This window comes from Curcuma longa, chromosome 11, assembly GCF_044706935.1.
Source record: "Curcuma longa cultivar G26 ecotype Majalengka, Jawa Barat chromosome 11, ITB_CL_G26_1.1, whole genome shotgun sequence".
NCBI classification, from domain to species: Eukaryota; Viridiplantae; Streptophyta; class Magnoliopsida; order Zingiberales; family Zingiberaceae; genus Curcuma; species Curcuma longa.
The window spans coordinates 13,276,669-13,300,916 of record NC_133871.1 but is presented as its reverse complement, the minus strand read 5'-3'; the positions used below and the strand labels follow the sequence as shown (position 1 = coordinate 13,300,916).

General features: G+C 40.7%; 8 protein-coding genes across 9 annotated transcripts; 4 read left to right on the top strand and 4 right to left on the bottom strand.

Moving 5' to 3' along the window:
• Positions 1-2: 2 nt before the first annotated feature.
• LOC141841052 (universal stress protein A-like protein) lies at positions 3-2,542 on the bottom strand. The gene is made up of 4 exons (XM_074729176.1): positions 2,299-2,542; positions 2,089-2,180; positions 967-1,085; positions 3-231 (listed from the first exon to the last, which is right to left on the bottom strand). The coding sequence occupies exons 1-4, from the start codon at positions 2,495-2,497 to the stop codon at positions 153-155; spliced, it is 489 nt and encodes a 162-aa protein (XP_074585277.1). The 5' UTR covers positions 2,498-2,542; the 3' UTR covers positions 3-152.
• A 1,652-nt stretch (positions 2,543-4,194) lies between these two features.
• Positions 4,195-5,283, bottom strand: LOC141842364 (zinc finger protein GIS3-like). Its single transcript, XM_074730574.1, has 2 exons — positions 5,219-5,283; positions 4,195-5,132 (listed from the first exon to the last, which is right to left on the bottom strand). Exon 2 carries the CDS (start codon positions 5,035-5,037, stop codon positions 4,390-4,392), a length of 648 nt encoding a protein of 215 aa, XP_074586675.1. The 5' UTR covers positions 5,038-5,132; positions 5,219-5,283; the 3' UTR covers positions 4,195-4,389.
• A 1,608-nt stretch (positions 5,284-6,891) lies between these two features.
• Positions 6,892-8,489, top strand: LOC141837162 (calmodulin-binding protein 60 D-like). The gene is made up of 5 exons (XM_074724612.1): positions 6,892-7,056; positions 7,140-7,713; positions 7,803-7,963; positions 8,047-8,185; positions 8,275-8,489. The coding sequence occupies exons 1-5, from the start codon at positions 6,892-6,894 to the stop codon at positions 8,487-8,489; spliced, it is 1,254 nt and encodes a 417-aa protein (XP_074580713.1).
• Positions 8,490-10,114: 1,625 nt separating this feature from the next.
• Positions 10,115-10,645, bottom strand: LOC141837161 (zinc finger CCCH domain-containing protein 23-like). Its single transcript, XM_074724611.1, has one exon. It carries the CDS (start codon positions 10,643-10,645, stop codon positions 10,115-10,117), a length of 531 nt encoding a protein of 176 aa, XP_074580712.1.
• A 309-nt stretch (positions 10,646-10,954) lies between these two features.
• Positions 10,955-12,634, top strand: LOC141837160 (calmodulin-binding protein 60 D-like). Its single transcript, XM_074724609.1, has 5 exons — positions 10,955-11,039; positions 11,431-11,874; positions 11,964-12,124; positions 12,212-12,350; positions 12,444-12,634. Exons 1-5 carry the CDS (start codon positions 10,955-10,957, stop codon positions 12,632-12,634), a joined length of 1,020 nt encoding a protein of 339 aa, XP_074580710.1.
• Positions 12,635-13,034: 400 nt separating this feature from the next.
• Positions 13,035-13,556, bottom strand: LOC141837159 (zinc finger CCCH domain-containing protein 23-like). The gene has a single exon (XM_074724608.1). The coding sequence runs from the start codon at positions 13,554-13,556 to the stop codon at positions 13,035-13,037; it is 522 nt and encodes a 173-aa protein (XP_074580709.1).
• A 515-nt stretch (positions 13,557-14,071) lies between these two features.
• LOC141838503 (phytochrome-associated serine/threonine-protein phosphatase 3) lies at positions 14,072-20,047 on the top strand. Its single transcript, XM_074726008.1, has 10 exons — positions 14,072-14,271; positions 16,075-16,221; positions 16,329-16,396; positions 17,141-17,198; positions 18,105-18,215; positions 18,331-18,381; positions 18,842-18,985; positions 19,065-19,157; positions 19,335-19,406; positions 19,615-20,047. The coding sequence occupies exons 1-10, from the start codon at positions 14,191-14,193 to the stop codon at positions 19,696-19,698; spliced, it is 909 nt and encodes a 302-aa protein (XP_074582109.1). The 5' UTR covers positions 14,072-14,190; the 3' UTR covers positions 19,699-20,047.
• A 563-nt stretch (positions 20,048-20,610) lies between these two features.
• Positions 20,611-23,784, top strand: LOC141840247 (peptidyl-tRNA hydrolase, mitochondrial-like). 2 transcript variants are annotated; one of them, XM_074728177.1, is made up of 8 exons: positions 20,611-20,936; positions 21,842-21,926; positions 22,331-22,398; positions 22,490-22,540; positions 22,624-22,697; positions 23,231-23,289; positions 23,356-23,432; positions 23,518-23,784. In XM_074728177.1, exons 1-8 carry the CDS (start codon positions 20,703-20,705, stop codon positions 23,629-23,631), a joined length of 762 nt encoding a protein of 253 aa, XP_074584278.1. In that variant the 5' UTR covers positions 20,611-20,702; the 3' UTR covers positions 23,632-23,784. The 2 variants fall into 2 exon arrangements, with proteins under 2 accessions (XP_074584278.1, XP_074584277.1); XM_074728176.1 differs by having other exon boundaries at positions 23,231-23,432.
• Positions 23,785-24,248: the final 464 nt, after the last annotated feature.

The window sequence follows — 24,248 nt, the reverse complement described above, 5'->3', positions numbered from 1 at the left end:
CGGAAAACAACAAGTATATTTATATCTATATATTATGCAATGAAACCAGTACTTTATTTTGCTCGACCTCGTTAAGAAATGCACAGGTAGGATATGATATGATGGACCGATAACAACATTTCAAACTGCTTCACCATGGAAACTTGAAAATTTTACGCTGCTTTCTTTACCACGAGGACGGGGCATTTGGCATTATGCACACAGTAATTGCTAACGCTCCCTAGGAAAGCCCTGTGCCATCGTACACAAAGAATGATTAGAAGACCTGAACATTCATATCGTCAAGGCAATAATTTGGAGTCGAGATTAGAATCTAATAATAGATACAACCACTCCAGATTAAATTAAGTTCACCACCAAGGTGCAGCCTACAACAAGATGATCTGATACTGAAATGAACCATGTCTTGGACAAGGTTGAGATTAGTTGATTAAATTTGGAAACCAAAGGGGAAATTTTCACACAAAGACAATGATAACATGCTTCCAAAAGGTATAATAACAGAACTTTGGCTATGACTGAAAATATCCAGTTTCTTCCATCAAAACAGCGTTCTTAATGGCATTAAACTGAAAGAAATGAAGAGTTTTCAATTTGTTCATCTAATATGTCTATAATTAGCAGTCAAGCATGACTATTATAAATTTAATATTTCAAGCCAAGTTTATTGCAGGCAACGAAACAGATTAATTAGTAAGCTAGAAATTCATCATAATAGCATGAAGTTTAGTATTCTTTTGCTTGAAGTTGGATGCTGACAAACACAAAATGAGGGTATATATTTAAAGAAGAAAGCATTTCGATTCCTGAAGACACATGGCATATCACAACTACAACCACAACAAGAAAAAGAAAAATGAAGGCAGGCATACGAATTCAAAATCCCCTATTATCTTCAAATTCAAAGGAATTCCTACTTTATCAACACAGACCGAAATAGAATGCCGAGAAGTGTGCAGTGTGTACCTCTGCAAGGCATTTTTACCATGACTTCCCACGATGAGCAAGTCAATGTTCATCTTTTCAGCAGCTTGACATATGGCTTCTTTTGGATCCCCCACATCAGTAATTGTTTCAACAACTACCTGAGAAAGAGAGTATTTAATCAAAGCAAGTTGCAGTTATTAATGTAGTACTCTGTTAGAACAACTTGCATTTGTTTAAATGTTCATTGATGAGTTGAAAATTTGTGTTTTTTTCCAAAAAAATATATCTTATTATACATAGATAAGGATTTAAACACTACAAACAAAGCCAGCACTACAATAGATTTCCAGATATCAGCACATTAATGAAGTTGAGATTTATTCTGTTAGTGTGGAACACGAGATTCAAAAAAGATAAAGAGATTTAGACTAATAACAAGTTATTGTGAGCCCTCATAAATGAATCTAGAAAAAATAATATACACAAGCCACTGAATTTTTATCTTATATAGCAAATGAATCTTAAATCTATCTATTACTGAGAACAAAAACAACATTCAAAAAAGATAAGGAGGGATGTACATCTGAGCCATAACCCCAGCTTCAACCACCCAATTTAAAGATTGGTCAATTATTGTGATGAATTCTTATCAGGAAGTGCGATGGACGGAGCATGATGAGAAATCCCGTGGTGCGTTGTACAGAATGGCACGATTGAAATGTCTCATTCTAGTTAATTACAAAAATCTTGGCACCGACAATCTCCTGTGTCACCCATGTTGAACCTATTGATAATTATTGTAGTGTACTAATACTCCGCACAGTTGGTATGCTTCAACTGTTCAGCACGTATAATTCAATTAATGTTTTTTTTGGTAGCTTGTTTTTGCAAAATTGATGTCATTGATTGTCTAATAGCTAGTCTTTTTTTTTTTCAAAAGTAAACAAATGGAAAATGATTGTATGAGTAAGAGAAAGCCTCATTTAATCCAACAAAATTATGAAAACTAGCTAATGTCAAAGTTGTCAAATATAAAATATAAGCAACGAAGGACATGAATTCAAAAGCTAAGATGTCGAGAATTAATAATGCTGGTGGTTCCAAGAAACAGATAAGACAACAAATCAAACAGGAGATAGAGGAAGAGAGCAGTAGTGATACCCCATGCTGAGCACAAATCTTCTTTGCTTTCTCCAAGAGAGCATCCGAAGCCTGCTTCTGGTGCTTCTGAACCGCCTGGATCAACTCCATAGCTAAGAAAACAAAACAAAAAAACTAACCTCTCAGAACAATTTCCCCAAATCTGTAATAATCGCGACAAAACTCTCAATAACAATCACAGGAAGCGAGATCGGGGCCGGATCGACGCACGAGGGGAGCCAAGCGAGGCGGCGGTCACGTAGGCGATCTCAGGGAGTGCCTGCACGGAGAAGACGAAGAGGGGCGACGAGGAAAGGGAGGGGCGGAGGTTGGCGAGCACCCACTCGAGGGCGTAGCGACTGCAGTCGCTCTCGTCGATGGCCACCATCACTTTCTGAGGCCTGCCGCCGCCTGCTCCGCCTTCCGCCATCGCTTCGAGGATGCTTGCCGCACACGCAGGGCCGCACACATAAAAACAAAAACAGCGGACAACGAGAGGCGTGTCAATTTCTATTTCACTTTTTAAATTATTTATTTATTTATTTTTGAAAGAAAAAAAAAAGATTTTCCCTAGAAATTATTTTGTTTGTCGTTCTTCATGCTTTTCAGGGGTCTGCTGCTTCAGGCCGGCGAGAGGAGATGACTGTCCTGCATGCTGACGTCAGCAAATCTAGTGGAATCAAAGGCTGCTGCCGCAGACGATGCCCAGCGCTCTCTATTGCTTTTCTGGACCAGGAACGTTCTTTGCAGTTCGCTCGCACCTGCTGAAGAGAAAGCTGTCGGCACGTACGTCCAATGATTTTGGTTTTCATATTCACAATATAATTAATTAACGTCCGATGATCTTTGTCGAACACTAAAGATAAATTAGGAAAGTGAAACTCTAACGTCCAATGATCTTTATAAAGATCTCATGATGAGTGATCTCATGTGTCCCACATTGCATTAGCGATCTAATTAGGGACAAGATATAAGATAGGGTTTTAAAAGTCGTTTCGTATCTTGCCTTTCGGTGGCTTTCTTGGAGAAAGGGACAAGTAAGCTCGGTGCAAGTTTGTTTGGCTAGGGATGAAAGTGTGTGTGTTCGCTTAGAAAATTTAAAAGTGGAACAAAAATTCTATATAAAGAAATGATACACAACGTAATATGAAAATGCAACATGATACACTACATTATGTGGATGTGAAACTTAGGTCTTGTTTTGTTTTCATGTAGTGTATCATTTCTTTTCTATATATTTCATAGGTTAAGATTTGATCGAGATAAAATCGGACGGCCACAAAAGGGGTTTTATGGAGAAGAAGCCATTCATAGGATTCTCATTTGTGATGTGTGGCTGAGTGTGCTAAGTCCCCACTATCATCATTTTAATCAAGCAAGGGTCATTCATGCCTTGTTGCCTTTTGATGATGCACTTGTCGAGCATCATAAAGCTTTGAATTAATATTTGACAATTAATGATCATTTTCTTATTATGGTTCACACATGTAGTATTTTAGAAATTTATTCTAGTTAGTTAGTGTTCCTCTTTTGTGATTGTTTATTTCTCATAACAACACATTATTTTCGAACTAGCTAGTAGTAATGACCAATGGTAGTACATACATAAATTATGAACAACATGACTAATCATAGAGTTATGTAAATCATAGATCACATTAATTCAATGGCAAAGTCCCAATAGATCACTTACACAACTAGGGTTCGAAACTCAGGACAAACACCATCGTATTCGAAAATTAGGACATGTGGGCTACTGGACCACTAGACTGCTCGTGCTTTCAGATTTATCGGATAGATGAACCAGAGAAAGTTTCCCACTTCAGGGTACATGTGGGCTACTGGACCACCGGATCGTTCGTGTTTTCGGATTTATCGAATAGACGAATTAGGAAAGGCTTCCCATTCCAGGACTAAGCGCTGTAAGACATGGATACCTGAACTATAAAAAAATTACATTAACTACTTTGAAAATAATATTGTTGATATGTAGCCCAACAATATATGCTAAAAATCTAAATGATTGAGACAATGACCAACTAGGCTAGTGCTGGGACCGAACGAAGTAGGGTTTGGGGCAAAAGGAATAGTTGGCAAAGGCATCATTAATAAGTTAAGAAAAGAAACTCGATAAACAAACAATAATATATATATTTAACTCCATTAAAAGAGCAATATATTTAGTTCATGACACGGGTCGTAATTAATTAAAGTCTACCAAGAAACCATACACTGAGTGGTGCAAACTCCCATGAAGATAATTTTGGAAAAGTTGCAAATTAAATATACAGAAAACTAATTAGGTTGCGATAATAATATGGATCATGAACCAGCAGGCGCCAAGCTAAGACGCAGGTTCAACCCGTACGACTCCTCAGCCACGTCCTCCTCCGGCGCCGGCGGCTCCCCGGAGAATACTCCGGAGGGCCTATCCATCGCTCGGCTTTCGACGTAGAACCTCCCGCGGACGACGTTGCTGTCTCCGAGGCAATCGCAGCCAGCAGCAGGCAGCGCACGCGGCGCGATGCAACCGCACGACAGGTGACCGGTCGCCGGCGAAGTCGGCCTTCCGGAGGCGCAGCACACCCAGCTCACCGCGGACCCCACCACCGGCGGCGAGAGGAGATGCGTCGGAGCCCGCGGCCCGGAGAAGGCAGCGGCGATGGGTTGGTGGCAGAAGTTCCCGGCCCGGTGTCCTCCCCCGCCTCCTGCGGCGGCCCCGGCGAGCTGGCGGCGGTGCATCTGGGCTCGCTTCAGCTGCTGCCGCTCCTTCTTGTGGGCGTTCTGGTGCCCGCCCAGCGCCTGCGAGTTGGCGAACTCCCGGAAGCAGTAGTGGCACTCGTACTTCCTCATCCCATCGCCGCCCCCCGCCGCCCCGGCCGCCGCATCCGCGCCGTCGTCGGACACGTGGATCCCGAACAGCTTAATCCTCGGGCTCGTGGTGGCCTTCTCCTCCACGCACCGATCCATCCCTCCTCTCTCGATCAACTCTTCCAGTGCTTCACATCACTCCCTTCCACCTTCTCCCCGCCCGCGCGAATCAAGTAGTACTTCAAAACAGAGGACTACAAATAACAAAATGACGATGGCGAAAATGAATATATTAACTGTAGGGTTTAGAAAGAAAGGCCAGGGAAGGTGAGAAACAGACCCCGGATTGAGGTGATTGGTTGCGGCCATCCCAAGGAAGTGGACCCCATCCAGTACCACTCCCATCCCACTACAGGAGACGAGTAGAAAATCAATTAAACATGATCTTCTTCTTCTTCTTCTTCAGACTTCAGTAATGAACTACACGATCACATTCTAAATTGTATATGCCGTCAAACTCAGGAGGATATGCATGGATCTAAGGACACTGTGCGTGGGCCTCACCAAATTGTTGTGGGGGTCTGGCAACCTACAGGTCGATGACGTACGAGAGCAAGCTGCCATGTGTCACTGTATTCGCATTGTATGTTGGCTCACGGGCTCTCTGTGTGCGTGTATGAATGCAGAATGACGTGGAGACCGCGACGCTTCAGTATAGTTTGCATGCATGCATGCATGTCGTCTCACGTACGTACGTCCATTGGCTAAATAAGCATACGCCTCACTGTTCTCCGGTCTCTGATGATCCCTTCAATCCCTGATCGACCGTGGATACATGCAGAATATCTTTCAGTTTAATTTAGAGTTTTAAAGGATCATTGATCAGTTTGTTAAATTGTTATTAAACAGTTGTTTAAGATAGTGCTAGTAAATTTCTTATGTTTAGTGTTAGTAAGCAGTATCTATGGAGCTATACCATGAAAGACATAATCTATGGAGCTACGTACGTACCTTACTCTACTTTCGTATAGATAGTAACCTAAGTTTGAGAGGAATCAATGCCCTCTTGGTTTCCTAAATTTTTAACGTCAATATCTACTTTTTCATCTTTGTCGATTTCAATATATATATAGGACAAACCCACAAGTGGAGGGAGGTCTTTAATTTGTAGGACCCTCCATGCCTAACCAAATTGTTGCAAAAACATTGGTGTGGTGCAACATGGAATTGACGAGGTGTTTTTGGAATTAAGTTATATTTGCATACGATAAACTAGAGCAACAAAAGTTTCGCACATTTCTTCAACACTATATTCCATTTTGACATGCGTAAGCTTAATTTTTGTCTTAAAGCTGCCTAATTTGTAGTTAATTCTTGTGATGTCATTGAATTGATCAATTTAATTTGTTTGTCGGCCCTATTTGTAACTTAAACATGTAAAGAAACTCATTAATACAAATAATAATGCCCGAGTAGTTGTGCTTGTAAAGCAAAACATAGTTGTTTGTCTGATGAGACACTAATTAATTATGTCAACACAATCACCGTATATATCATCCATCCATTCTCACTTCCAAATATTATTATTTCTTTAATTTTATATTATTCAATTATTTTATATGTTGTATTGGGCCAAGCCCATTAGGTTCTTGATTTGAATTGGTCGACAAAATATTACATTTTGATAATCGCAGAGCCTTTTCATGGAAGCTCCCATCTTGCAGAAATTTCCAATCCATCTCCTTTAGTATCTAGCACCGAAGATTAACCGTTGACAAGCTGAGTGTTCGGTGGTTGACTTGAGCCCTCCACAGTTACAAGCCATCTTCCTGCCGACTTGACTTCCCAATAGTCAAACTCCATCCTTCCAACCACCTTCCATGCACGCACAGGGAATCAACCTCCCAACTGCCCCGTATGTCATCGCGAGTTACCCGCCAACTTACTTCAACTCACCGTATAAAGCAGCTGCCCATTGCACCCGAACTTGCTATACCTCAAGTTCGTTGATTAATGGCGATCCAAAGCCTTCGCGTAGATATGCAGCTCAATGGCAACATGGATGGCAATACGGCCATGCTCAGACGGATGGGTTCCAACTTGTGCAGAGAGGAGATGAGCACGGGCAGATCTGCGCAGAGCTTTTGCAGCATCTTAGAACCGATGCTTCGAAAAGTGGTATATATATATGCGCTAAATCAGAACGTTTGTGGTGTGTTTTTTTGTTCAGATCTCGTGCTGAACATATTGAGAAAGTGCAGGTGCGTGAGGTGGTTCATCAGAAGTTGGATCAGTTCGTGGTCGCATCGCAGCGGCCTCTGTCAGTTGCTCCTCCCAGATCTAACCGGTTGCTCATGGAGAAAGAGCCGCCAGTAGCAAGCCTGGAACTCGTGTTCGTGGATCAAATGTCAACGCACATCTACACCAAATGCAAGATAAGGAACAGAGACAACAAGCCTCTGCAAGTCAAGCTTGTCGATGCCATGACTAAAGGAACTCCGGTCGTTTCTCCCTCGAGTACTATGAAGGTAGAGATTGTGGTCCTCAATGGGAATTTCCCCTCGCGGAAAGAGGAAGATTGGACGGCAGACGAGTTCGACAGCAACCTCGTGAAACAGAGAGATGGAAAGCCGCCGTTGCTCGTCGGAGAATGCACGGCGGTGCTATCCGGAGGCATGGCGACGTTTCAAGAAGTTGAGTTCTCAGACAACTCGAGGTGGGTGAGAACTAGGAAATTCGTGCTGGGTGCGAGGGTTTGCTATGGCAATGGCGGAGGGGCAAGGATTAAGGAAGCAGCGACCAAACCTTTCAAAGTCCTCGATCGTCGCGGTGAAGGTGATTGATTTGAACGCTAGCTAGCTAGCTCCAACTAAATTTCAATCAGTTCAGATAATTCATTACTGATTAAATTTCATGTTTAACAGCATATAAGAAACATTATCCACCGATGCCTGATGATGAAGTGTGGAGATTGGACAAGATCGGCAAAAATGGAGCATTCCGCGTGAGGTTGGACAAAGCAAAAGTAAGAACAGTGGGAGAGTTCGTGAGGCTACTGAACACAGATGCTAAGTATCTCAGAAACGTAAGCTGAAATGCATGTCTAAACCTTTAATTTCCCCACAAAGGCTTTAATTTTGATCAAATTGATGGATGGTGATGATTCAGATTCTAGGAAAAGGTATGTCTGAGGAGATGTGGAAGGCAACTACAAAGCATGCAAGGACTTGCAAGCTCGAAGAGAAGCAGTGCCTTTATCAAGGGCAACCTAACGGAGTGCCATACAGTGGGTGCTTTGCCACACAAAGTGATCTTCTCTTCGTTGTTATAATTTTGTTCTGAAAAATTGTGTTTTATCGATGTATTAATTGTTGGATTTCCCTTCTTTCTTTTCAGTGAATTCTGTGGAGGAATGTGGCGCAGGGACTTGGTCAGTTTCAAGTTATCAGCAGCAGAACATGAATATGCCTGCATATGAACAAGGGAGATCAGAGGGCAACATCATAACTTTGCACAGCAACAGGCAGATGAACTCCACAATCGTAGTACTGGAGAACATGGACTTCGAATTATGTGATGCATCGCAACGATCATCCTACCAAATCCCGTAGCTTTTTATATATATCATTGTGTATAAATATGGTATACGGAATAAATCAACCATTAATGAATAGGGTTCGGCAAGAACAAGAGTTGCTTGTGTACTCCCCACTTCATCTTGTTATTTTGTTTCTCAGTTGTAATGCTTCTTCAAGATATCAATGTTGGATTTAATCACTTAATCTTTGAAGAAGAGCTTAATTAAAATATATATATATATGAATCAAATATATTTAAGTGATCTAATTGAGATTTATCGAATTCTAGATTATTGAATGTAATTAAATATGTAGAATCCGTTTATTCGTTCTGATATTATCGATGTGAATTAAATAAATAGAATCCGTTATAGTTTGTTTTGATATTATCAACAATCAGTGGTTATGAGGTTATGAGATTCAGTCGTCTCTGATATCCTTTTTTCCACACACAAGGCCAAAAGGAATATGAGGTTGTCAGACTTGGTCCCTTCCGATACCTTTCTGTGCAAAAAATTAAAAGGGAATGGTTGTCGGAGGGGATCTCCCTTTTGCAGACAACTAGAAGGGCGCTATCCTACCTGACGTGGAGGGGCCTAGCATAAGGTCAAAAGGAAATGGTTATCATCTCCTTTAGAGGGGAATGGTTGTCTCCCCTTTTGCAGACAACTAGAAGGGGGCTATCCTACCTGACGTGGAGGGGCCTAGAACATATTATAAAAGGATTAGTCCACTATTATATTCGAGGTTTGCTTCTGAAAACTCTATTAGCATTGTCTTTGTTTTATCATCTCCTTTAGAATCCTAATTTAAACGTCAAAGTAATTTGGCAGAACTCTTTGGTATCAGTCTAATCTCTTTTCTCTGAAGTGTCTTTTAGATTCGGATCATTCCCGTGTCTTAATCCAACTCAAAGATCGTTTACATCGGAATGTTCATGATTTAACCCTCTACGATATACAATATGATCGGAACATCCAACATACCACTTTATGGTGCCGCATGACGCCGGCGTAAATGCATGCGGGATCCGCTATCTCACCGCACCACGAGACGCTCCCGTTGGACGTCCACTCAGCTTCCACGTTTCGAATGCCAAGTCACTTGAAGACGTGGCAATAGCCACGTGTCGAATGAAGGTGACGGAGCGCCAAAGAACCCTTTGGTGTGGGCAGGCGTTGTTGTGCTCGGTGAATGTTACAATCAATAGGGCCGGCCAAACTGGTGGAGTTGGACTGTTGGAGTTCTAGTTCATGATGACGTGTCAGTCTGGTGGACAATCAAGCAACTGCCTCCTTCAAAGTCCCGAGTCACAACTCACAACTGTCAACTGTGCGAGAGAAGAAGACAGCGGGCTCACGTGTTTCATGGGTTGAGATTTTCAGTAATTTTTTTGGACACAAGAAAATACAACAGCTTTATATTTTGCATGAATAGAAATCTATTCACACAGAAATTATTTGATTTTTAATTATCTAGATAAGATTCATAATGTTATCAGCTAATTGAGTTCCATTAAGAACAGTTTTGATGATAATTAAGTGCAAGTTTTACAATTTAGAGTATCTAATTACAATTAATTAGTTACTCCTAATTCTCTCCGCGAATTGGGAATTGTAGTTGTAGTAGTAGTTTCTCCTCTCTCGCCCCTGCTTCCATTAATCCACCAGCTCGTAGACCCACCGGATATCCGGCTCCTCCGCTCTCTTCGCCGCCTCCGCCTCCGCCTCCGACGAAGTCGCTTCCCTTGCAACACCCCCCGCCGGGGAGACGGCCTCCGGCCGCAGCTCATCGGCGGAGTGCGCGAAGAAGCAGATCTTGCGTGCGCACGTGGGTCCGGAGATGCACATCCTCGTCCGGTAGCGCGTGGGGTGGAGCCAGAACTCGAACACCCCGTGCGAGAACTCGCAGCGATGCCCCCGCCGGCACGCCCCGCTCTGCCGGAACTCCTCGCACGGCACGCCGTGGTGGGGGAACCTCCTGGGGTCCCGCCGCCGAGCCTTCTCCCCCCTGTGCGCGTACGGACACTTCATCCACTGGTGCGGGTACGCCTTCCCGCACCGCCGCACCTTGAACTCGTACATCAGAAACTCGTCCAGCTCCGCCCTCGTCACCCCGTACGCCACCTGCGCCGCCTCCGACAGCCGCAGGGACGCGCACGGCACAACCAAAAAAGGGCGCTGCTCCATCGAGACAATTTACTCTTCTCTGCAACGCAAGTTTGGGTCTCGAAATCGATGTATTTATAGCGGAATCCTTCTGTTGGGTTGTGCATGCATGCTAGGCAAGTGTAACCGTGGATTCTGCCACCAACTTCAGTGGTTAAAACTGCCGGGCAGGGAATGGTAACGAGTTAATTTTAACATCGCCGAAGTTTTCGGCAGGGGAACTCTGTTTCCGGCGGAGGAGGTGGAAAGGGAGGGGCGGCGGCCGCGTGGAGAGGTTTGATTTGAGCGGTTTGGGGAACAGACAAGGGAGGGAGGGACGGACTTCTTCCGATGGCTAGCTGCGTGTCTGTAATTCTGAAACGGCAGGCAGGGAGGGAGATTCGCCGGCCGGCATACGAATATAATCGAACACAGAGTTGGTCTTTTAGGTCTGAATTATTTTATGGCGAAGACAAAGAATTGAAAGGAATCCAAAAATATATAATTTGATGGGGATATCTGTTGGAAATGTGAATAAAAATAAAGAAATGGAAGGATAGAGAAGACTTTCATATGGAGAAGTTTAATTCTACATTGGTAGTTGAGGGCAACTTCGTTAGTTTAATCATAAATATTGATATTGTGAACAAATACACGAGGAGAATCTTTCTCTCACGTATGGATGAGTAAGGGAGGGGCTTTGTTTGTACTACCTTTAAGGTGACTCGTGTGCGAAGTGCTTCTCCTCTTCAGGGATAGCCTTTGGATGTAATCAATTTGTTGGGAATGTCGTTTTGTCAGTCTTATCATTGTATCATGAAAAACAGTCGTCCATCACCTTCTAAAACACTTAAGAAGGGACAATCTGTTTTTAAGGAACAGAGACAACAAGCCTCTGCAAGTCAAGCTTGTCGATGCCATGACTAAAGGAACTCCGGTCGTTTCTCCCTCGAGTACTATGAAGGTAGAGATTGTGGTCCTCAATGGGAATTTCCCCTCGCGGAAAGAGGAAGATTGGACGGCAGACGAGTTCAACAGCAACCTCGTGAAACAGAGAGACGGAAAGCCGCCGTTGCTCGTCGGAGAATGCACGGCGGTGCTATCCGGAGGCATGGCGACGTTTCAAGAAGTTGAGTTCTCAGACAACTCGAGGTGGGTGAGAACTGGGAAATTCGTGCTGGGTGCGAGGGTTTGCTATGGCAATGGCGGAGGGGCAAGGATTAAGGAAGCAGCGACCAAACCTTTCAAAGTCCTCGATCGTCGCGGTGAAGGTGATTGATTTGAACGCTAGCTAGCTAGCTCCAACTAAATTTCAATCAGTTCAGATAATTAATTACTGATTAAGTTTCATGTTTAACAGCATATAAGAAACATTATCCACCGATGCCTAATGATGAAGTGTGGAGATTGGACAAGATCGGCAAAAATGGAGCATTCCGCGTGAGGTTGGAGAAAGCAAAAGTAAGAACAGTGGGAGAGTTCGTGAGGCTACTGAACACAGATGCAAAGTATCTCAGAAACGTAAGCTGAAATGCATGTCTAAACCTTTAATTTCCCCACAAATTAAGGCTTTAATTTTGATCAAAGTGAATGATGGTGATGATTCAGATTCTAGGAAAAGGCATGTCTGAGGTGATGTGGAAGGCAACTACAAAGCATGCAAGGACTTGCAAGGTCGAAGAGAAGCAGTGCCTTTATCAAGGGCAAGCTAACGGAGTGCCATACAGTGGGTGCTTTGCCACACAAAGTGATCTTCTCTTCGTTGTTATAATTAATTTTGTTCTGAAAAATTGTCTTGTATCGATGTATTGATTATTGGATTTCCCTTCTTTCTTTTCAGTGAATTCTGTGGAGGAATGTGGCGCAGGGACTTGGTCAGTTTCAAGTTATCAGCAGCAGAACATGCATATGCCTGCATATGAACAAGGGAGATCAGAGGACAACATCAGAACTCTGCAAAGCAACATGCAGCTGAACTGCACAATCGTACTGGAGAACATGGACTTCGAATTATGTGATGCATTGAAATGATCATCCTACCAAATCCCGTAGCTTTTTATATATATCATTGTGTATAAATATGGTACGGAAGAAAGCAACCGATGAATAGGGTTCGGCAAGAACAAGAGTTGCTTGTGTACTCCCCACTTCATCTTGTATTTTGTTTCTCAGTTGTAATGCTTCTTCAAGATATCAATGTTGCTTCTTCAAGATATCAATGTTGGATTTAATCGTTTAATTTTTTAAGACGAGCTTAATTAAAATTTATATATATGTATAGATACGAATCGAATCTATTTAAGTAATATAATTAAGTGCAACTTTTACAATTTAGAGTATCTAATTACAATTAGTTACTCTTAATTCTCTCCACGAATTAGGAATTATAGTTGTAGTAGTAGTAGTTTCTCCTCTCTCGCCCCTGCTTCGATTAATCCACCAGCTCGTAGACCCACCGGATATCCGGCTCCTCCGCTCTCTTCGCCGCCTCCGACGAAGACGTCGCTTCTCTTGCAACATCCCCCGCCGGGGAGACGGCCTCCGGCCGCAGCTCATCGGCGGAGTGCGCGAAGAAGCAGATCTTGCGTGCGCACGTGGGTCCGGAGATGCACATCCTCGTCCGGTAGCGCGTGGGGTGGAGCCAGAACTCGAACACCCCGTGCGAGAACTCGCAGCGATGCCCCAGCCGGCACGCCCCGCTCTGCCGGAACTCCGGGCACGGCACGCCGTGGTGGGGGAACCTCCTGGGGTCCCGCCGCCGAGCCTTCTCCCCCCTGTGCGCGTACGGACACTTCATCCACTGGTGCGGGTACGCCTTCCCGCACCGCCGCACCTTGAACTCGTACATCAGAAACTCGTCCAGCTCCGCCCTCGTCACCCCGTACGCCGCCCGCGCCGCCTCCGACAGCCGCAGGTGCGCGCACGGCACAACCAAAAAAGGGTGCTGCTCCATCGAGACAATTAACTCTTCTCTGCATCGCAAATTTGGGTCTCGAAATCGATGTATTTATAGGGGAATCCTTTTGTTGGGTTGTGCTTGCATGCTAGGCAAGTGTAACCTTGGATTCTGCCACCAACTTCAGTGGTTAAAACTGCTGGGCAGGGAATGGTAACGAGTTAATTTTAACATCAGGGGAACTCTGTTTCCGGCGGAGGAGGTGGAAAGGGAGGGGCGGCGGCCGCGTGGAGAGGTTTGATTTGAGCGGTTTGGGGAAGAGACAAGGGAGGGACGGACTTCTTCCGATGGCTAGCTGCGTGTCTGTAATTCTGAAAGGGCAGGCAGGGAGGGTGGTCGCCGGAGGTCGCCGGCCGGCATACGAATATAATCGAACAGAGTTGGTCTTTTAGGTCTGAATTATTTTATTCATTTATGGTATAAGAAAGCGTTATAAACCAGGAAACAAATCGGGGCCCGATACGCTATATATTTATATCTTCTGGTACGGCAAATCGCAACCTGTTATCTTTGGAATTTTCCGCGACGTACCACTTCGCCCCCATTTCGGAAACCTGTTCGATATCGATTCCTCGTCTCGCTTCATCGGAGAGCGAAGCGTCCCGAAGGATCGGAATTCGTGCGCTTCGCTATGGAGCTGGATCAATGGATCTCCAAGGTGAAGGAAGGGCAGCATCTTGAGGAACACGAGCTTCAACTCCTCTGCGAATATGTACGCTAGGGCATTTTTTCCGTCTCTGCTATTGATCTTAATTTGTGCTTTCCCCCAAGACTCTTCTTCTAGGGTTTGTTACACGCCTGCAGTTCTTATTAGTATCTAGATCTGTTAATTATTTCTCGATATGTAATCCAAGCACAACTTATCTTCCTTTTCAAGATTCACTTGGTTTGGAAATCATAAAAGAGAGGAGATGAAATTCGTGTAATCTAACATTATTTCCATCGCATGAGATGTCTTTATGATACACTCTTTGAAGTCATTGTGAGTTGGAGAACATGTTGCCAAGCATTCTTGATTAAGAGGAACTACGGCAAGTTTAACTTTTGTGGTCGTCACAAGTTTCAGTTATCTTACTTTTATATTGTTTGTTTCAATATTTGTTGATTGATCAACCCCATTAGTCCAAGCGCAACCATGCACTCTCACAATATGACTATTATTAGCTCAACGTCTCAGTCTATCAGATATTAATGGTTAATCATCACATATATTATTTCTTCTTCATATTTAGAATTTATTTTGGTGTAAGACTGGAGTCTCATCCATCAACTTATATAAATTTTACATTTCTCTTTTCTTGGGGAAGCTGTTTTCAACTTCCTCTTCAGCATCCTTCCATCTTTACAAGCTTGGGAACAGTTTGTAATAGGCTTGCATTTAGTGTGGTTGACTACTTCATAATACTTTTGACTCCTTTGATATACTCAAGTTCCTTTCTTCACACCATCAACCACTGTGTTCTGTGGCTAGTTGACCAATTGTACTAGAAGTTTGATAAAGTGATTTTGTGAAGGAATTTTAACCCGTCAAATTTCTGCATTTCCTTGTCTATGTTTTGTGGAATCGCTTATAATTAAACAAGTTATTATTGATGTTAAGATATATTTGTCTCAACTCGTTGGGATAGTGTGCATGAATCTTTATCGCTCCACGGAGTTCTACATAATGCTATATCATTAGTAATATTCATGAGTAAAATATAGAGCTTGTACAAAAAAACAAACAAACATACATTTGATCTCCCTTTGGCTATATAGAGTAACTTTGACCAAAACAATTTTCTTTGTGGGACAATATATTGCCTCTTTATGTTGGTTACATTAGATTCCGAATCAGCTGATAAAAGTAACACCTTATTTGAAGTAAAAGTTTTAGACCAGTTAGGACTCTTGATAATTGAGACTAACATTGCTCGATGATCAGATAAGAGCCTTATTTTGTATTTTGTGGTCAAAGCATGAAACAATCTAATAGCAACTACAAAGTCATGATTGCCAATTTTCTTTTCTTCCATACTGCATTGTTGAGTGCTGACAAGTAAGGATAGGAGGTGTATCTAATTCCAAGTTGGGTGATTAAGTGAAGTATCTTCATCTCTTTTTTCCGATTTTATGTTGAAATGTAGTGTGAGAATCATTTTTAGCTAAACTTTGTTTGGCAGTCAGGCAAAGAGATGTTAAAGTATATAGCAAGTGCTGAAACAATGTTATTTGTTTTTTTTGTGTTTGGAAGAGAGGGAAAAAAATATTACATCTGTTTCTGCGGAAGGGGAAGGCCGATAACCTGCCTATATATTATATATAATACATACATGAAGGCAAGCCCCCATTTGGTGAACATCCTTCTGAGTTTGTCATACAGAAACTGATATATTGACTTAAAAAATACTTGACAGCTCCAAGGAAAACCATGATTTTCAATACTCTCTCCATATGTCTGCAAGGATGGTGTTATATTTTAATGATCCTAATTGTCGTCTAAAATTTCCAGTTTTCATATTAATTTCCTTGACAGGTCAAAGAGATACTTATAGAGGAGTCAAATGTACAACCTGTTAATAGCCCTGTCACTGTTTGTGGTGACATTCACGGTCAGTTTCATGATCTAATGAAGCTATTTCAAACTGGAGGTCATGTTCCTGAGACAAATTATATTTTTATGGTGAATTTCTCATTTTCTGAAGAATATTGGTCCATTTTGTTTGTTTATATTTTTGTGAGAATACCAACTATGTATTGTGATTTAAAATTTCTCAATATATCTGCCAGGGTGATTTTGTTGATCGTGGTTATAACAGTCTTGAAGTTTTCACAATCCTTTTGCTGCTAAAAGCCAGGTAATCAGTGTATGTTTTTAACATTGTCTGTTTTTAACTCTCTTAGTCTCCCATTATTTCTCTGTAATACTTGAAAGTGCTTGATTATGCTAAAATAACAAGATGCATGGCCATTACATTGGAATAATGTGGAAATGATGTGTCAAAAATCTAAAACAAGTTATTACTGAAGTATAATTATAGTTGAAATTATTCAAGAGATTATTTGGATAAGATTTTGGTCACTATATGATGAATTTGTTCCTTTTGAGTTCCATTGAGTTCCAGAGTTAGTTGATCAGGCTTGGAATTTAATATTCCTCTAATGTATGCCACATCTCTTGGCCACTAAATATAGGTGAATGCTCAACTAGTACCCGCTTCTCTTCAAACTGATTGGGCATTAGAAAGGATATTTGTGATAGTAGAACTCTATAAATGCAGTTTACAAGCTCTATGCATGCAACATTATTTTTCTTGTTTGTGGAGTGTTACTGTTTAAATACCTGGAGCTTACTTTTTTCCGCTACCTCACCTTGGAAGGGATAAAATGGTTTAATTCATGCTTTTATTTTGTAGAATGTGTTTATAATTTTAACCCAGGGAATATACTCTTGTGTATGACACTTTTAACATTTTCTTAAAAAAAATTCTATGGAGCTATTCATTTTGATCCTTATCAGGAGCTACTTTTAGCCATTTCCCTGAGTTTCGCGAAGTACGCCCAACTCATATTATTTAATTTTTGATTTCCTTGTACATCAGATACCCTGCAAATATCACCCTTTTGCGAGGCAATCATGAGAGCAGGCAGTTAACTCAGGTAATTCTATTTGGTAGTGTGCTCTGTTTATTACGGAGTCAATCATAAGCATACTGATCTTTCCTTGCAGAGATGAAAATTATTTGATGCAACATTTTCTTTACAAAGTTCTATTTGATATTCTTCACTTTTAGTTGCATTTGTTTCTTGCTTCAGTTTTTAAAATTATGCATATGTATCTCATATATCATATTGCACCACTTTATTTTTATATAAACTGTCCTTTTGTGATTTGATAGATAAAAGCTTTGTCAAAGCTCGCCTTCCTATTTCACTATATCTATAATTCATATTTGTTGCACTTTTTCAATATTTCACTACTCATATCTGTATCAATCTTTAATTTTTATACTGGATGTATGTTGTAAAAGAAAATATTGTTTTCTTGAAGGCCTTTTGGGGTTTGTTGTGTTCATTTAGATGCTTAAATTCCTGATCTTAAGAAGGGATGATGCTGTGCTTTTAAATTAGACCTTCAATCCTGAGATGTTGTTTTTGGTTAATGCATCCATTATGACTATGAAAATTACTGTTTGCATGTTCTTTTGCTACTTTGCCTTGTGCATGCATATCTAACACTAGTTTGAATCTAGATGTGGCTATTTCTAAATACCTTTTAACATGCTATCAATGAAAGTGTAGTGTGTCTGACACAAGTATATAGCTAAGAGTCCTTGAAGGTATAAACTTAAAATGGAAATAGATGCTTAAAAAAAAAAAAAAATTCAAATTTGCTGGTTTTGAAAATATTGCAATTTTTTTCTTGGCTAATCATGATCTGAATGGCACTTTCATTAATCATATAACAATCCCATTTCATTATATAATTCTGTTAAATCTTTACATTATCCATGTCAGGGCTTAATCAAATTTAATATATATTAATTTGGAATGCAACTTTCATAGGTTTATGGATTTTATGATGAATGCCAGAGGAAGTACGGGAATGCAAATGCATGGCGCTATTGCACAGATGTATTTGATTACCTTACTCTATCAGCAATTATAGATGGAACTGTAAGCCATTTTACTAAAACTTGAGTGCACATGCATTCTCTTATGATAGTGAATGAATTTCCCTTGCTCTGTGTTAGATAATCAATTGCTTTATTGACATAACATTTGAATGCAGGTGCTTTGTGTCCATGGTGGCCTTTCTCCAGACGTAAGAACAATTGACCAGGTTCGGCTTTTCTTTGCTTTGAATTGTGTGCAAAAATTGTAAACTATGTTTGCCAATATGCCTTTGGTTATCACGTTAGTGGTGTCTTGAGTTTATAAACTTTTTCTTTTTAAGTATGACCTCTATGCCTTCTGTTGCATTTTAATGGAATTTCAAATTGATGCATTGATGGCAACGATGTGTCTGTTTCTTCAGTAACTTTAATATCTGGTTGGAATATATAGATGTTTCTTCATATTGGATCAGTTCTTACTATATCTTGGTCTGGAGCAACTTGCTGCTGCTTATGTTACCTAGTGGAAGATATTGTTTCATAATACGGAGAGAACTACATTTGGAAATTAAAAGAATGAAAAGTACAAGTGCATGTCAAAAAAAATGCATATCTGGGAAAATGACAGATTTCTTTCTTTCTTATAATTAGTATCCTCATTCTTTTTTCTCTTTTTATGGTGAGCAGATAAGGGTTATTGATCGCAACTGTGAAATTCCCCATGAAGGTCCTTTTTGTGATCTCATGTGGAGTGACCCAGAAGAAATTGATACATGGGCCGTTAGCCCTCGAGGTGCAGGTTGGCTATTTGGATCAAGGGTTACAACAGAAGTACGCAGATATTTCTGTATTTTTTTTAGCTTGTTTGTAGCTAAGTTGGTTGCACTGATCAAAAGCTTTGTATTCACAGTTCAATCAGATAAACAAACTAGATCTAGTTTGTCGGGCTCATCAGCTGGTCCAAGAAGGCCTCAAGTATATGTTTGATAAGGGACTCGTAACGGCAAGTTATTCTCAAACACAAATAGCTCTCTTTCCTTGTTACTTGCAGTACAAGTTTCTCAGCCATCAATTAGATCCTTCGTTTATCTATTCCTAGATATCTTTATGTGCTTGAATTTTTATCTGGTGACTAGCTTCGCAAATTCTAATTCCTATGGGCTGTATAAACTTTTTGCAGGTTTGGTCAGCGCCTAATTATTGTTACAGGTGTGGGAATGTAGCTTCAATATTGAGCTTCAACGAAAACATGGTATGACAACCGCACTTATATCTGACTTGGGGTTGTTTGCGAACTTATTTATTTCAGATGACCATGATACGTCTAAACCTTTGTGAAGTGACCTTTACCAACTATGTAACAGTCTACTTTCTTGTGCAACTCATACTAAAAATTTGAAGCACTTCCGATCCTAATATTCCATTCCCTTTTTTCAAGATTTTTCCCTTCATGATGACAGGAAAGGGAGGTGAAATTCTTCACAGAAACAGAGGAGAATAATCAAATGCGGGGACCGCGGTCAGGTGTTCCCTATTTTCTTTGAACGAATTGAAATTGGTTGCTCAAGCACACGTTTCCATACCTCATAGAGCAGACCACTGAGATTGATGTGTTGACCGTTGGAGAAGTGGGTCAATGCTGATGAGATCCCAAACCATTGCAGCTTTGCCTCGCACATATGTTATGCTACATAGTAGAGATTGTTGATGTCGTCTGTCTTAATTGACTATGCTGTTTTGCTACACTTAAAGGTCATGATTTCAATTGTTATTTTGAGTTAGGAGGTCAGGGTGAACGTATTTGTTGCAGAAACTTCATAGTTCTATTTAAATTCTCTGCGAATAGTTGTATTCCAAATTCAAGGACCTACTCGCAGCCAATGATTTGCTCAACACTTTGAAATGTATCTCTTTGTTTCAGACCTCGCTCTTTGATTCAGCCTCCATGACTGATGTTCTTCAAAACCAGTCACCTTCAAAACAGCAAATTTGATTAAATCAAGGTGACTGGTTTTTAATAAAAGTGTTGACATTTGTTGGAACAAGGATTCCTTATCCTGTCCTCTTCCGTTGCTTGATAACTCAAATGAATATTTCATTGGAAATTGTTATATATGAATTAACTTTCATCTGAAACACGCATTTTAGAGTCAGTTACAGCTTATTAGTGTCTTAAAAGAATTGAAACTTATCTTAAAAAGCTGATTTATAAAGAAAATAATAATATAAGGGATAATATTAGTGCCTTTATACTTTTGTGATTACTGTTGTTTTATCCAGGCTAATTGGTAAATAGGTGGGGAGTAAAATGTTAATAATCGAACTGTAGAAGGCATTTCGCTAACATTTGTGAGTACAGGGGTTAGAATGATAATAATAAGACTATAGGGGGTACTTAAAAAAAAGGACAAACAAAATCTTCTTCGCTCGTCCGGTCACGTTGGGTCGGATCATTCTCCAATAGATTTCCCAGGCAAATGGCGAGGGTTTCTCCGCTGTGTCGCTGTTCATCCGTTGCGGCTGCGTGACGGCACCTCTGTTTGATGTGATGCTGGGCGCAGTCGTCTCCTCCGCTGGAAGCCTGCGGCTTCCCTTCCCAGTCTTCGCTAGCGCAGCTCGGAGGACGATGCAGCAGCCGCCCTTGTCGACGCAGCGCCCGCGCCCTCTCTCGCCTCCTCACGCCTCCGCTTCCTCCTTGGCCCCCAGCGAATCTAGCCGCAGGCCTTGGCTCCTCGTCGGGCTCGGAAACCCTGGAAAGATATATCAGGGGACACGGCACAATGTAAGAGCTCGAGTACCTTTATAAATTTGTAATTTGAACGTTCCGTTTTGTTTTGATAAAATGCCTCATACACGTATGGTTTTATGTCATACTCGTTATAAATTTTTTGGTTTGGAGAGCTTTGCAAATCGATAAATGTGTAGCCTACATAAGCTTGCTTCGCTTCCTTGTATGGTTAGCGTTATGGGCTTCGAACTACGCTCACTCGTGGACTATCTGTCTTGGTCGCCACTTTGCTGGCACTCAATCTTCTCTATGGGAGAATAGGAATAGATACACTGATGGCTGTATTGATGTCTAAATTGGGCCGAAGGGTGGATTTTAACGAGGTCAATTTCAAAGAGCTCTGAAACTGCTCCATTAGAGAGCATTGTTGGCTTATTTATGGTGGCCAACTTGCCAATGGAAGGGTCATCCCAGGGAGCTTGTCTACACAATTTATTCGACACAGGAGAGCATTTTGTGTGGTATTGCAATGTGGGTTGACTGGCTCAACAACAATGATAAACTCTACATATGGAAAGGAAACAATGTGTTGTCTGACCTCCCATATCTCGCACCTCATTCAAATTCCTCTTTAGTCCTATATTAGCAAAGAGTGGTTGATCCATGAGTTAAATGTAGCAAGCAAGTCATACTTAAAAGAGGTATTCTAGGCCAAGAGCACTTTAAAGAAATTGTACTGAGTAATCAATTATAAAACACCAGTGATATAGGGTTAATATCCTTCACATCCTGAAGTCGAAATGTTTCGTAACTTTTTTCAATGTATCATACCGGTTGCTTACCCAATTTGCTTAATGCTTTTCTGAAACTTCAAATGCACCATCCTATCCATCATAGCATGATCATTAGATCATTAGCTTTAACTCTTAATCTTAATGTAGTAATGTCTTTTGTTTTAGGTGGGTTTTGAGATGATAGATTTTATAGCAGAATCTGAAGGCATATCTATGAGTACTATGCGTTCAAGAGCTCTGTTTGGAAAAGGTAATTCTGGTAAATTTGGATGTCAAAATGCCCATCAATATTCAATATTACAATTGAATTTTGATGCAACCCTGCTACTCAATTTCATTACTTGTTGCATGTCTATGTTGTTTCATGGATCAGTTAGAAGATTGTATACTGGATTTTCGTTAAACCATAATCTCCTGTGTTCTTTCTGCTTTGCAATGACTCACCTCGAGTTCTTGTTTATAAGTTGTGTCTTGATCACATGAATATGTTTGTAATTATGCCCCATCCAATCAGTAACATGACTACCTATTTTCAACTTTACACAAACTAAATCAATTATGTCCAAAAGAGTGGCATGTGAAAAATGCAATCCTATCTTTTGGAAGTTTGTCCTTATCTAATTTGGGAGGCTCTACTTTCTTTTCTTTACTCAGGTTTCATTCGTGATGTTCCTGTCATGCTTGCAAAACCACAAACCTTCATGAATGCTAGCGGTGAATCGGTAACTAATACTGCCATTTTCCAATCGATAAGTTTATATGCCAATATCTGTATGCAATTTCTGAACTGTTATATCTTGGACACTATTGCAGGTTGGACCAATAATATCATACTTCAATGTACCTCTCAATCAAGTGCTTTTGGTAAAATGCTTTCGTTGTGATTACTAGGTGACCGTTATTTGTAACTTTATGTTCTATGATAATCCAATGCCTTTGCTATGTAGATGTATGATGATTTAGATTTGCCATTTGCAAAACTGCGTTTATTGCCAAAAGGTGGACACGGCGGCCATAACGGGTAATATATTTCTTCCCACCAAGTTTTTTGCACTATGTGTTAAGAGTAGTGAGTTCATTTCACCAAAAATTGGAAGCCTTCTCATGAACCGGGACCAGATTATTCTTACTATTCACTATTCAGACTAATATGAGCTTCTTCATAATGTTCACATGACTTGAATGGTGTTCAAACATAGTTCAAGGATGAAAGGGCAATACTTGAGATTACTGGTGGTATTGCTGCGAACTCAGAGATGCCAGGATAATGGAAGATCTACGACAAGGCAATGCTTATATACACCCACATTTTGAATGACTTAACCATCTAAGGAAATGGCCTTAGAACATTGAATGGATACTGGTGGACTAGGTTAAGTCAAGATTTGATTTACATCTTAATAGTCTTCTAGGTGATTCTGAACTTCATCTAGAGTATCATTTCAGTTCTTAATCTAACAACTTCAGTGACCCAAATTATCTACCATTTATATTTGTATTGTATTCATCTTGATGAAACTATGCATTATTAAGCAACAGAGATTGTTCTAACAGGATGCGGAGCGTGATCAATCACCTGAAAGGAAGTCATGAATTTCCTCGTTTAAGAATAGGTGAGCTAGGCAACTTTCAGATACAGTTCACATGGTTTTCTAAACCTAATATACATTCCTGTCAAGGTATCGGAAGACCCCCCGGGAAAATGGATCCTGCGAGCTTTGTTCTCCGACCCTTCAACAAAAAGGAACAAGAGGAGGTTTTTACATCTTTCCTTATCTGATTCAACGACAATAGCTGATTGATCAGCCAAACATCTGAATGTTACAATCTGGTTTCTGCAGCTAGATTTTGCCTTTCAAAGAGGACTGGAAGCAGTGAGAATTCTAGTTGATGAAGGGCTCAACAAGGGTGCCACATTCGTAAACAGTGCACAATCACAAGTTCTGAATAGTTAGGCACCTGGTTGATGGTTATGGTGAGATTTTTTGCTTTGGAATCAACAAGACCATGTGAATCATCAACCAACTTAACAAGCCAAGCCATGCATCAAGAAAGGTGGCTGGCTTGTTATTATAGTGCTGCCGTTATCATTGCACTATTTATGAAGAACAAGAGGTAATTGACACTCCTTGGTTTGGAAGAAAAATCATGGAATTTAATTCTTGTAATGTATTCATTTTATAGGAATAAGAAAACTTTGGTAAAGGAACTTTATACACACTTGCATTTGGTTCATCAAATGGGATAATAAAAAATGAATAGCTTCGCAACTCCGAGTGTGGTGTAGTGAAATATTTAAAGTTGAGTTGGTTATGACGAAAGTAGAGTTGTTGAAGTGGGCAAGAATCAAATCTTAGTAAAGTCGAAGTAATGTCCTCCTATATCGTGATCAATTGTAGTTTTTTAATTGTTTTTCTCAAAGATGATCGTGGATATGAGGCTGTTGAGATGGTAAATTATAATTTTTACTGAAGTAGTGAAATATTCAAGGAGTAAATTAAACAATTAAATCTGAATAGGAATGAATATTTTAAAGATGTGTTCATATTCATGAAAATTTTAAATAATGATA